Here is a 13189-nt window from a genome sequence, read left to right as displayed (position 1 = left end):
ATTTGTTATCATCCCATCAAATATCTCTTTATTACAAATCATTATTAATTTTATTTTTAACTTTACTTACTATAATTTATATTTTTTATTAATTACAAAACAATCCTCCCATGTTTATAGTTATTTTTACGTCACAAACCTATTTTTTACCTGCAAAGTTTTTTTTGTTGTTGTGATCCATTCTTTTAACCAAAGTTTTAAATGTTGATATCGAGGTCACAATTTCATAAAATTATTGATTGAAATATCGATATCGATGAATATTTCTATAAGAGTTAGAGAAATAAAAAAATCGTAAAAGATATTAAATTAACAAATAAATATTTTTCCATTTCTAAATAAGTTAAAAATTATTAATATTAAGATTAGGTATATATTAGTGACATTTTGCTGATATCTTCTTATTTTGTCGATTTTTTTTTATAAATGTCGATTTACTCCTTGTGTCAATACCAAATCTATAAATACATGGACATGTTGGTGGAAATATCAACGTGTCGGAATGTTTAATACAATGCTTTTAACAAGTTCAAATATAGAGGAGCATATACAAGAGTGTCACTTTAAAATATTACTCAAAATATTCCTAAAGATTAATTTATAATTTTTAACAAAAGTTGAAGTCTCTTTCTATATTTATGGAAATAATTAATTAAATTGAGATCATGAAAGCCACACTCAACTTTATCTCTTCTTTAGCAAGACGCGAACCAACACGATTTTAATTCAAAACTTTACTTAAAAAGATCTCACTTCAAGTTCAAACCTAAACCAACACAATTTTACAGAGATTAGATTTCGTTCCCACCTATTTTATTCGTTCCCATTTTATATTAAAAAAAAAGTGACAAGATTTCACAGGGAGAAACATTTATTTGTCCTCAGGTTATTCAAATAATAGTATTATGCCCATGGTTCTAAATAACGGTCGACATGTCGACATTTTCATCCACATATCTATATTTTCATGGATTCGACAACGTCACGAGCGGTGGGTGAAAATTAAAATAGTAGATAACAAACAATAATAATAAATTATGAGAAGGAAAAGAAAAATTATGGAAATTGAATTATTACAATTTTATCAATCTTGGTTTTGGTGGTCCAAAAAATAAGAAGGGGAATCAACGGCGGATGATTAAACAATCTTAAAGAAGAAAAAAAAGGAAAAATAAAAATTGCTAATCCTCACGGGAAGGACTCCATGGGGTCATGTCCATAGGATAACTGCCCAATACCCTGAGGAAGGAAGTGAATTCTTGAACCTCCGCCAAGGCGTTCTGAGCCCTAGGCTCCGCCATGGACGCCTCGAAATCGACGTAGAACAGGTACTCGAAATGCTTCGCCGTGCCGGCGTCGGCGCCGTCCACCACTCTGATCGGGTGGCTCCGGTGCGGCCGCGACTCGATCTTCGTCAGGCTGATGTTTCTGAACGCGAACGCCGACAGCACCTTGAACAGAACCGACGTTCCTTTCTCGTGAGCGAACACGATGCTGGTTTTGAACGGCCGATCTGTGCGTGGAATGATCGGCTCTCTCGCCAGCATCACGAATCGCGTTACGTTCCCGGAATCGTCCTGGATTCCGTTCGCCACGATGTCGAGGCCGTATAGATCCGCCGCCCGCGCGCTGGCGATTGCGGCCGTGTCGCGGAGGTTGTTCATCGCCACGAACTCGGCGGCGCCGGCGGTGTCGTCGACGGCCTCGCGTGTGACGTTTAGGCCGAGTTTGGTGAGAGTGTGTTCGCACTGAGCTAGGGCTTGGGGATGGGAAATTACGCGAGTCAGGTACTCTTTTCGCACCCCTGGCAACGCCAATAAACAGTGGTGGACTGGTAATTGGACCTCTCCGACGATGTGAAGCCTATGGCGGAGCAAGAGATCGTAGTTCCTGTGGATCGAACCGCCGAGAGAGTTCTCAACAGGAAGAACCGCTCGATCCGCGATCCAGAGCTCCACCGATTGGAAAGCCACCTCGAATTGGTCGCAGGGGATCGCCTCACAGTTAGGGTACGCTTTTCCGGCCGCCGCCTCAGAATACGCTCCGGGAACGCCTTGGTAGGCGACGCGGAGCTTGGAGCCGTGCATCGGAGCCGGAGCCAGGTCAGTAATCGTGAGCGGCTTGGGTTGCGGCTTCAACCCGTTGCTGTCGGCGAGGTTTCCGATGGGGACAAGGTTCAGATTCTCAACGCTGGTGTTGTGACCGTTGACAGAGGCTATATGATCGGCGCTGGATTGCTCGGTGGGCTGTTCTTGGGAGACGACCTGGCTGGAGAGGATGGCGCAGGAGCTCTGCCAGTCAGCACGGCTGGAGCCAACGCCGTTGGGGAAGCTAACAGGGTCATACCGGTAAGCACATTGAACGGAGAAGCCTCGGGAGTGGGGGAGGCGGGCGGCGGAGGGAGGGCGAGTGGGGAATTTGTGGGAGTTGAGGTAATTGGCCGGAGCAGAAGCAGGGGGCGTGAGGGACTGCATGGTTGGGATTGTGGTGACTGATGTTTCGGGTGGCGGTGGTTGTGGCGACGGCTGCCGGTGGTAGGTGGCGGCGGCGATTGTTTGTCTGTAGAATTGGAGCTTGGAGCTGAAATGGGAAGGAGGGGGTGGGTGGGTATATATGTTGGGAAATTGGAGAATTGAGGGTGAAGTGTTAGGAAGTTTCAGAGAATGGATGGAATTGGCTGCCTTTTTTCTTCTTGTTCTTCTTCTGTGGTAGGCTCGGTCAAATCTTACACCTACCCCCCCCCTCTCTCTCTCTCTCTCTCTCTCTCTCTCTCTCTCTCTCTTCCAAATTTTTCTCTCTTTTTCTCTCCCAATCTCTCTCTGAATTTTGAACACTACATTTTAGTTTTATGACCAAAGGAAAACACAGTTTACCTTTTGGGGAAAAAAAAGTATTCCTATTTTTTAGAATTTTGTTGGTTCTGTTTTGATCTTTGTAGTTTGTATTCAACTTTCTTTTACATGCATGTTTTAGCTCGGTCTTGAATTTTGAACTAAATTTAAGAAACAAAAATAAGTTTTTGAAAATTATTGGTTTTAGTTTCTAAATTTTGATTTAGATATTGAAAATCCTTTTAAATCTTTTTAAAAAGTTGATAAGAAGATAAAGAAATATAAAGGTAAAAGGAGTGGTTGTAAGCTTAATTTAAATTAAGGGTATCAAACTGACTTAAAATATATATATATATATTTTTTTTGAATTAATATTAAACTGTATTATCCCTTTAAGCTCTTTAATTTTGAAGATTCTGAAAATTAATTTCTTCTTAGGTATTTATTATTTATCCAAGGGTTTTATTTATTTAATTGAGTCATTTTAACCTATGTAGGTGGTGGTAGTTAAAAGGTGAGTTTGAAAAGGATAAATAATGTCAGTGTGAAATCACCATGAAGTGTGTGGATGAAAGAAACAAAAATAATACATATAAATTTTGCCATCAGTAATTCTGGTTTGGTCCATTTTGATATATACCTAAATTTTTACCTTGGTCAAGAGAATTTCAACTTTTACTCTCTGTAGTTTTAAAATACTTATTTTTGCTTTCTGTAATTTTAAAAAAGAAGGGACCAATTTAGTTCTTAATTACAAAATTTTAACACAAACAGTTATATTTAAAAAAATTAATGAAGTATTAGGTTAAAATTATTATCGAAATAAAGTATATAAAAATTAAAATAAATTGAAAAAAAGGTCATATTTTAAAAGTATAGGGATTAAATTAATTAAAACTAAAAAGTATGAATATATGTCTTAATCCATTACCATGTTTAGGTTCACTGTCACAACTCATATGTAAATAATCATTCTGATTTAATTCTTTGTTTTGTTTTTTTTACTTTATATCTTTTAATATAAATTTGTGAGAAAACAAATAGATAAGTTGAATTGGAGTGGTGCATTTGGTTTCAAAAGGTTAGTGTGTGTTGACTCACTCAATAAAGGTGTTCTCTTATATATAACCTGCAAGTTGGTTGAAATATAGCTATTTATTTTTAATATTTAAAATAAGTGGGGTTTTTTTAATTAATTTTTATATGATATTTTCCCTTTACTCAAAAGTTTTTTGTAAAAAAATTAAGCTTTATATCCTTTCAAGATATGTATAGCGTATGCTTTGTTTTCTATCGAAGTAATCAGTGGAATGGGGGGATTTTTCTTTTTCTTCCTTACTGACATAATTTAATTTTTTTAAGAAAATCATAAAAATGGATGAATTTCAAAATAATCCTAAATTTAAATTAAATTGCACATACATAATTTTGGATTACTTTCTCCTTTGGAAAATTAAGGTTCAATTCTTATTTTCCTCGCTCTACTTCCGAATTTGGTTTATTTTGATTTATGTTTATTCTTGTCATTCTATTTTTACATTTTATTTATTTATTTTCAAAATAACTATTTTGGTCTTTTTACTTTAAAAAAAGGTGATCAATTTAGTTCCTATTTGTAAAATTTAAAAAAAAAATTTATACACAATGGAAACTCTTTAAAACAAATTTATAACTACATTTTAAGAAATTTAGTAAGTGAAGTCTCATGGTCTAAATAAGTTAGATGAAAATTAAAATGAAAAGACGAAAATAAATGTTTTAAAAGTATAAGGACCAAAATGAACAAAGTTGAAAGTACGGGAACCAAAATAGACGTTTTGAAAGCAAAAGAGCTAAAATAAACGAAAGTTAAATGTAGAAAGATCAAAATAAAATTTAATCTAAAAATTAACTATCCATTATTTTTATTGGAAAATATCTGTAAAATAATTCCTAAAGAGATGTTGTAATTGAATCAATTTAAAACTATCCTACCTTCTACTTTTGTTAATCTTAAATTTTATTTTTAATTATTTTCATTAATCATGGCTGACATAACACTTCACCAAATAAAACTTGGATTAGATAAGATGATCTTCATAACTAATGAATAGAGACGAAACCTATAATCTATCAAACATTTTCAAGTACTTTCACTATCCTTTCAATTATCTCATGCATGTTTTTACAACATCTTTTGCAAATTTTATTTGGTGCTTATAAATTTAACTAAATACTTCAAATTTGTTTCTTGGGAAGAACATATATATAACAAAACTATATTATTTATCTTTCTATCTAAGTCTCTTTTTTAACTCTTTCTTCACTTTTACTTTTCTCTCTATCTTCACTCAACTTTCAAAACAACATAACTTTGTGCATTTGGAAGAGAAAATTAGCTAAATGTAGAATGAAATGAACTTCTGTTTCATGCAACCTTCTTTTTGATGTATAGTTCAATAAGTTTCATAAAAAAGAGAGTGAGAAGATTAAACGTTTTTAGTGAAATATTTGAATATTGGACTAAATTTTATGAATTGTGTTATGGGATAAAATTTAGGGACACGCAAACTACTCTCTATAGGACACGTGGGCTCTGATTGAGTAGGAAAAGTCTTAGTCACACTAAACAGTGCTCAAGCTTGACTCTTGCCACGTGAGTTTGTTGAGCGTCTCAGGAGTAATAATTAAATAATATTTGTGCTCTGGTTCAAGAAGCCATGCTTTGAAACCTCGCCCAAACCTCACCCTCATCAAGGGTCGAGCCAAGGGGTTATGGAGTAAGTCATTTCAAGTGCTCGCCCACTGCCAAAAGACTCACGCCTAGATTCTCGCCGTCGTGCTTAGTGAACACTAAGTGACCAATTCTTCATTTCAATGATATAAACAGAAACATACTCCATATACACAAGTATGCGAATTTGATTGTTGTTTTGAGAACACCTCAAATTCTATTGACTTGAGCGTCGAATATGGAGAGGGAAAAATTGTGTTATCATTAAAAATTCGGATTTTAGTTGTCAAAATAAATAAAAAAAAAAACAGGTAAGAAAACTCAAAAGAATTAATGAATGCTTATATTGTTTGAAGTTTGTGGTGTTAAAAATGGCTTTTTGCTTAGGCTTTTTTTTTTTTTTTTTTTTTTGAGGAATTTTTGCTTAGGGTTTTATTACATAAATTCATGAGTTGTTATAAAACATGTGTATTACATTAGAATATTTGAAATGAGGAGAAAAATGCCAAGTTTTTTGGTCTATGGATTGGTGATGTTAATTTGAAATTGATAGGTATAGTGATTGTTTTGTAATTGTCAAAATACATGCACAATTTTGTAAAGTGTAAGGGTAATCTTGTAATTTCAATGGTGCTTTATTTAAGTTCCTAGATTTTAATTTTATTTATCCAAAAATAAATTAAAGTATATTCCTTGTGGATCTCGCTTTAGTCTCTAGAATTTTGATTCTATTTCATTTTTTATTCTTAAACTTTCAAACAATCTATTTTAGTCTTTAATTTTTCTTTTTTCTTTAATTTTTTTTTCTTTTCTTTTTTCTTTAATTTTTTTTTCTTTTGAGAAATTTATATTTATTGTTTCAACTTTACTTAAAAAAATCATCAAGTTTTATGAGAAGGTTTAATTCCTACATAATTTTGGATTACTTTCTCCTTTGAAAAATTAAAGTTTAATTCCTACTACTACTATTATTATTATTATGATTATAATGATTATTATTATAATAAGATGAATAAGCAATTATGATGAGTGGAAAAGTCAATATTCACAATACAATTTGATAATTATTAAACGTTGTTGGACCTTACATCGATCATTTTCAAATGATACTAACGTAGCACACAATAAATAACAGTAGAATATCGTACGATAGTATAAGAAATTTTCTCTTTCAAAGTGATTTCGCTATCTTTCGATTCTCCCAAAGTCTCTCGAGTCTCACGCATGTTTTTCACAAAAATTTTTCAAAATACACATAAATTCTTTTTAGACAATTAAGAGCATTTTCAACTAAATAACAAAACCATATTATTTATCTTTCTATCTAAGTCTCTCTTTTTCAACTCTTTCTTCACTTTAACTTTTATCTCTATCTTCACTTAACTTTCAAAACACACATAAATTTGTGCGTTTGGAAAAGAAATGTTAAATGTAGAATGAATGAAATAATTAAGTTCCGTAAAAAAGAGTTGTTACCTTTCCTTTCTAGGGATGAGTGAAAAGATTCAACTAACTCAATGAAATTAACTTTTGAATATTCGACTACATTTTATAAGTCGATCAATCGTTGCCAGCAAGTCAAATATAAAAAAAAATCATTATATCATAATTTGAAACACATATAGTGTAAAATAAATACTTTTGAAAATGTATAAATAGTACAACATTGAATATACGCCAGTAGAATCTGATTATAAGCTAGTAAAATATCTTTAAAAAAGAAAAAAGAAAACTTTAGAAAAATATGTAGGGAGATATAGCTAGATTATGGTCACTTATATGACTATAAATATTTTGAAAATGTTTAAATAGTAGCATGGACTAAACCTAGATTGTGGTCGCTTGTATGACTATAACTTCCTTTTTCTTTAAGAGGGGTCGTCCTGAAAAGATAAGCACTAAATATATGATATATGTGTGTTTATTTTAAAACATTTTGAAAGAAAAAATATCAAACCATAATGTAACCTTGGGAGAGAATTTGAAAGAAATTTATGAGTAATTTAGGAAAGTCATTTGACTAACTTTCAATCATTTCATTGAGCAAGGAAATCTCAATACCAATAAGTTAAGAAAGAAATGTTTGAAATATAAGTTCATAGAAAGTGTAACAAAGTTTCCTTTGAGATTCCAAAACTTTCCCATCCAAAGAAAAAAGATGATGAGTCAAAAGAAATTATAAAGAAGACAAAATGCATTCCAAGGCAAAACTTTTACCTTATAACTTCTTTTATTCCTATAATCTTTTAATCGTAAAAAATTGGGACTAATACGAGCGTAGTTCAGCAATAATTAACACTTGTCTGAGATTATGAGTTCGAATCTTCCAACTCTTACATGTTCTACTAAAAAAAATAATAATGATTCTAAAAATTTGGTAGACAAAAACCCTGTAAATTCTATATTTTATATATACTTTTTGAACCACGCTAAAAAAGGAAGAATTTTCCTCTCGTACCTTCTTCATTTTGCCCTTGTTTTCATATATAATATTTTTTAAAATGGAGCTTAGGAAAGAATTGGGAAGAAATTAGTTTAAACTTTCCTTTGATTATTTCATGATTAATGCATAAACTTTCAAACATAGATTCTATTTTAGTTCTTGGCTTCTTAGAAAATCAATTGGAATATGATTATTAATGTTTTGTAAATTATTTAACATTTTTATTCATTTAGTTGGGGTGGGAGTAAATTCATATTTTTGTTAAACCATTAACTTTTAGAACTTAATTAATTTTTGTATGCATAGGTTTATAAGCTAAAACATAAAATTTCAAAATTAAAAGATTTGAAAAGAAATTTAGATAAGTTTAACATCTTTAGTGTATGTATATATATATATATATGAACTATATAACTATAATATTGTGGTTGACGTACTCAGAGGTTTTGGAGTACGTCAACAGCAAAATAGAACATTAAACTAGGAAAGTTCGAAGATGAAAATATGAATTTAAAGTAAAGAAATTTCTTAATAATTTGGAAAAAGTTTATTTGAGTAACTTCAATAAACTTTAATAGCAAAGAGGATAAAGAAGAAAATGAAATGTTTTTATGATTCAAAATTAAGTTGTCAAACTAAAAAGAAAGAATCTTCCACCATTCACACTAAACATGTGTAACAAAACTCAAAAGAATAATGTGGTGTTCAAAATGGCTTTTTGGTTAGGGTTTCTACATAAATTCATGTGTATTACATTAGGGTATTTGAAATGAGGAGAAAAATGTCAAGTTTTGTTGGTCTATGGATTGGTGATTTTAATTTGAAATTGATTGGGAAAGTGATTGTTTTGTAATCGTCAAAAATACAAACACACTTTTGTTATGTGTAAGGGTAATCTTGTAATTTCAACCGGGCGCTTTATTTAATTCTACGGATTTTAATTTTACTTATCCAAAAAACTAAAGTATATTAATCAGTTTTGGTCCCTGAACTTTGGTGCCGATTTCATTCAATATTTTCGTCTCTCTTTTTTTTTTTTTTTGAGAAATTTATATTTTATTGTGTCAACAAACTTGGCAAAATGGGTCAATTTTTATTTAAACTTTCAATTTCATCGTACTGAATTTTAGACTCCCGATAAGATTTATATTTCTATTTAGACTTTCATTTGTAACCACTGAAAATTTGGTTGGGAGATTAATTCGTGCATTGATTTTTCAGAGCTTGCTTTTCGAAAGCAATGTTTGGTAAGATTTTTACCTTTTTTTTTCGTGTGATAGTAGTGGGTGAATATGACAGCAGAAAATAAAAAATATATGCTTATCCACATATGAAGTTTCATTTAATTTTTTTTTAATTAACGTTATTAAGTTCAAGGATAAAAATTTGAATTTTTCTTTTTTTTTTTCTAAAACCATTTTTGAAAGAAAATATATTTTTCTACAATATTAGAGAGTTTGATGTTACCTTTGAAGCTTCCCTTGAATTAAAAAAAAAAAAAAAACCACAAAATTTGGTTGGTGGAATCTGAACACTCCAAAAGAAAAAGCAAAAAGAGAAGTAGAAAAATAATTTTTCATCCAACAACCATTAGATGGGCTGTCTAATTTTTTATCCCTTTTTTGATCTTTAAATACGTTAAATTCTTTTTAGTATTCGAATTCAGATGATTTAATATGAAATATTTGTCTTAAATTCCGCTCAAATTGGTTTAAATATCTTCCAAGGCTAAAAATAATATTAGTGATAATTCAAAAAGTTAACATTTTTGTCTTCATATTTTTGCGTAGTAATTTAGTCTACTCCCATAAACATATATGAAAACAAATTTATGCATGAAAAATGAACAAAGAGATAAAACATTCAAAGATTGATTGGAATGACTCAAGTACAATAGGATTAGGACCTCAATTTTGCATTTTTGTAAATATAAGGATAAAATTGTTATATTTTTGTACGGAAAAATTGCACAAACCACTCTAAACCGATACAACTACACTCATGAACCTGTTTTTTTTTTGTGTAAAAATTAAACCTCCAAAATTATGCAAGTGAAAAAAATTGCACTCATGAACTCTCCGTGTTAAAACTAAACACAAACTTCCATGTATGAAAAAGTCAGGTCCTCTAAGGGAAACGATAATAGATTTTCTTTTCAATAAGTACCTAAATTTTATTCATAACTTTACAAAAGAAATAAGATTTTGGGAATAGGAAACTCGAGCATTGAATTTTTAAAATACAGTGACTAAATTATTGCATTTTTTTAACGCTAAGGACCCAATATCAAATAATAAAAAATGAAAAGTTGCATAGTCAAAAGTCAAAAGAGTGAAAACATATTTTAATGAAACAAATAACACGTGCATTATGAGAAGGGTCTTTGTTGGCTATGGAGTTGGTTTGGTCCTTTTAAGCGACTCACCCTTGACCGTTTCTCCTATTGCAACGTCACACAATCATCCAATCAAATTTTGGTCTACCATTTCCTACCAAGGGTATACATGTCATTTTCTACCAGGGTAGTAGACGTCTTTTTCTTCTATTACACGAATCGACTAAACCAACCACCAAAACATATCCAACCCAAAACCAAACGAAACGAATCGACGAGTATAGTTCAAACCGTCCAAACATCGTCGACTCAGTACCAATGAAAAAATATGATTTCATGTCAAAGTTTTTTCTTTTTTCTTTGGAGACAGGAATTCAAACTCATGACCACTTGATCAGATACAACTGTCAATTATCACTGAGCTAAATTCATGTCAATTACCACTGAATTCATGTTCGAGTTTTAGGTCAAAGTTTATGGAATTGGGAAAATCTCCCCCTTGTCAATTCGAGAGGGCTCAAAATGAGTAAGAATCAAAAAACATTGACAAGATCCGAACAGTTTGAAACAATAACTGATGAGATAATCTAAGATTGAAGTCCTGGTCAACCATAATATTTAGTTTGACAAATAATAGGGAACTGAAACTGGAAATCCCTAAAGAAAGAAAGAAAGAAAGAAAGCTAATTAAATAAATGGGAAGAAGAGAAAATATACATGACCTGACCTGGATGGACTCCCAAAACTTGCACAAAATGGCATGAAAATCCAGTCTAGTCTGTGGACAATTTTTCAGTGACTCAGAACTAGTACATACATCATTTTATAATCTAAATTACAACACAGCCAGATCACTCTGGATCCTCAAAAATGTACACAGGTATCTCCTATTAAACAGGCCTATTCCGCTAATGTGTTTCGTGTAACAAAATACACCCCGTGAACCCCGAACACAACTATAGACTATGTGAAGAGGCCAGTAGGGGACTTACATTCGGAATCAGATTGCAGAACCACACCACCACCATTGTGTTGCTATGCGCATGGCAACCGATATGTAACAATAATTTGCTGATACAAATTTCGAATATCTGATCTTTTAGAATCCAACCCATTTCACCCATCTGAAAAGTCGACCGACTCTGAATGGCAGCTCGTAGTCTTTGGTAACAGCAGGCTCCCTCCTTGCAGTCTCGGGATCAGACCACACATATACACCACGTTCCTGTCGACTGCCGGGCACTGTGTTATCGAGGATTATGGCAACCAAGAATGCGATCACCATGTGTAATGAGAATATGTGTTGAGAACATAATTCAGCTGCAAAACAAGAATGGAGAATCAGACACCACCTAAATGAAACTGAGATGTTCGCTAAGGATGGAGCATAACTCACACAACCGAATCAGACACAACCTGTGTTATCGCTAAGGATGGGCTTTTGTTTTTTGTATGTCCTTTCTATATGCTTCTTTTTTCATTCTTCTGAATAAAAAGTTTGATTTCTTATCAATAAAAAAAAGACCACACAACCGAAACATGAAGTGTTACGTTGAAAGGGGAAATGAACAAGGATGAACAAGAAAAGAATTGCATTTGTTTGTTAAGATCTCATATTCCATTTCCATTATAAAAATATAAGTTCAAATATATTTTGGACTCTGTACTTTTTAAATGTCTATTTTGGTCTCTGTACTTTTAGATTTGGTCCATTTAGTCGTGTAAAATGTCTAGTTTGGTCCCCATACTTTTTAAAAATGACCATCTTGCTCCCTTTATCTTTTTTTTATGACTTTTCCAATCACAATTAGACACTATGATAAATCATACAAACACTATGATCACTAAATTTCTTGAGATGTAGTTATAACTTTATATAAAAGGATTTTTGTTGTATATAAAACTTGTGTTAAAATCTTGTAAATTTCTTGAGATGTAGTTATAACTTTATATAAAAGGATTTTTGTTGTATATAAAACTTGTGTTAAAATCTTGTAAAGCAAGACCAAAATGGTCATCTTTAAAACTACAAGGACCAAATAGCATTTCAAAGGTACAAGGACCAAGTTGAAGGTACGGGGACCAAAATGATGCAAAGCTAAAAAATACAGAAAACCAAACTAATATTTAAACCTAAATATTTAGTCAATGAAAGCAAAGTGAAAACTTACATGTGAAAGGTGCTAAAGAAATGATCTAGATGATTAATTTCCATCACCTATTAAATTACTGGAGCTTTGTGATGAGAAAGAAAAGAAATAGTATTACCCCAATATTGGCACCAAAAGTTATAGTCTCAACTATTTGCAAAAGCATAAAGAGATGGAGGTATTGAGAGAGAGTGAGAGAGAAATACCCCTCCAGATTTACTGTTGAAAGGTCCATGGGAAGCCACAATATATGGCTGAAAATAACTTGGAACAGACAAGTTGGAGCCTGGGGAGATACCGTACTGTTGAAAGTAGGCTGGTATCGAGAGTGAAAAATAAAGAGATCCAACAAATTATGATATTCCTAGAGCTTCTGCTTCACTATATCGAAGATTGACAAGCCTAGTGCTGTTAGCATTGCCCACATGAAGCAAAGAAGAGCAGCAAACCATGACGTCAGGAATGGAAGCAATAAGGCCCCCAACTTTACCTGCGAGATCGATTTATTATTATAAAGATCAAACTGAAAATGGAACAAAACCAGAGGTCAAGCATATCATAGTAACCAGTATTTAAAGTCATTATTCAAAGTTTCGAGAGTACACAATCATGGCCTACAAATGTCCCCTATTCTACCTCGATAAATGAGAAAAAGTGACGAGTTTTGGAGGATCATGACACCATGAAACTCAGGATCAAATTTAAAACAGTGAGATC

At 32.2% G+C, this 13189-nt stretch overlaps 1 protein-coding gene and 1 long non-coding RNA gene across 2 annotated transcripts; both read right to left on the bottom strand.

Annotated features, from left to right (window-relative positions):
- Positions 1–1035: 1035 nt before the first annotated feature.
- On the bottom strand, positions 1036–2586 carry LOC111020559 (arogenate dehydratase/prephenate dehydratase 6, chloroplastic-like). Its single transcript, XM_022297254.2, has one exon. The coding sequence runs from the start codon at positions 2472–2474 to the stop codon at positions 1182–1184; it is 1293 nt and encodes a 430-aa protein (XP_022152946.2). The 5' UTR covers positions 2475–2586; the 3' UTR covers positions 1036–1181.
- An 8398-nt stretch (positions 2587–10984) lies between these two features.
- On the bottom strand, positions 10985–12793 carry LOC148207745 (uncharacterized). The gene is made up of 2 exons (XR_015787686.1): positions 12679–12793; positions 10985–11642 (listed from the first exon to the last, which is right to left on the bottom strand). It is a non-coding gene; the product is annotated as an uncharacterized LOC148207745 (long non-coding RNA).
- Positions 12794–13189: the final 396 nt, after the last annotated feature.

This window comes from Momordica charantia, unplaced genomic scaffold (genome assembly GCF_013281855.1).
Source record: "Momordica charantia cultivar OHB3-1 unplaced genomic scaffold, Mcharantia_2.0 BLBB01000095.1, whole genome shotgun sequence".
NCBI lineage: Eukaryota > Viridiplantae > Streptophyta > Magnoliopsida > Cucurbitales > Cucurbitaceae > Momordica > Momordica charantia.
The sequence above is the reverse complement of the archived record's forward strand: the minus strand, read 5'-3'. Positions and strand labels throughout refer to the sequence as shown.

Excerpts from the sequence above, each read along its gene's own strand:
- LOC111020559 (XM_022297254.2), bottom strand. The coding sequence starts at position 2,474 with ATGCAGTCCCTCACGCCCCCTGCTTCTGCTCCGGCCAATTACCTCAAC.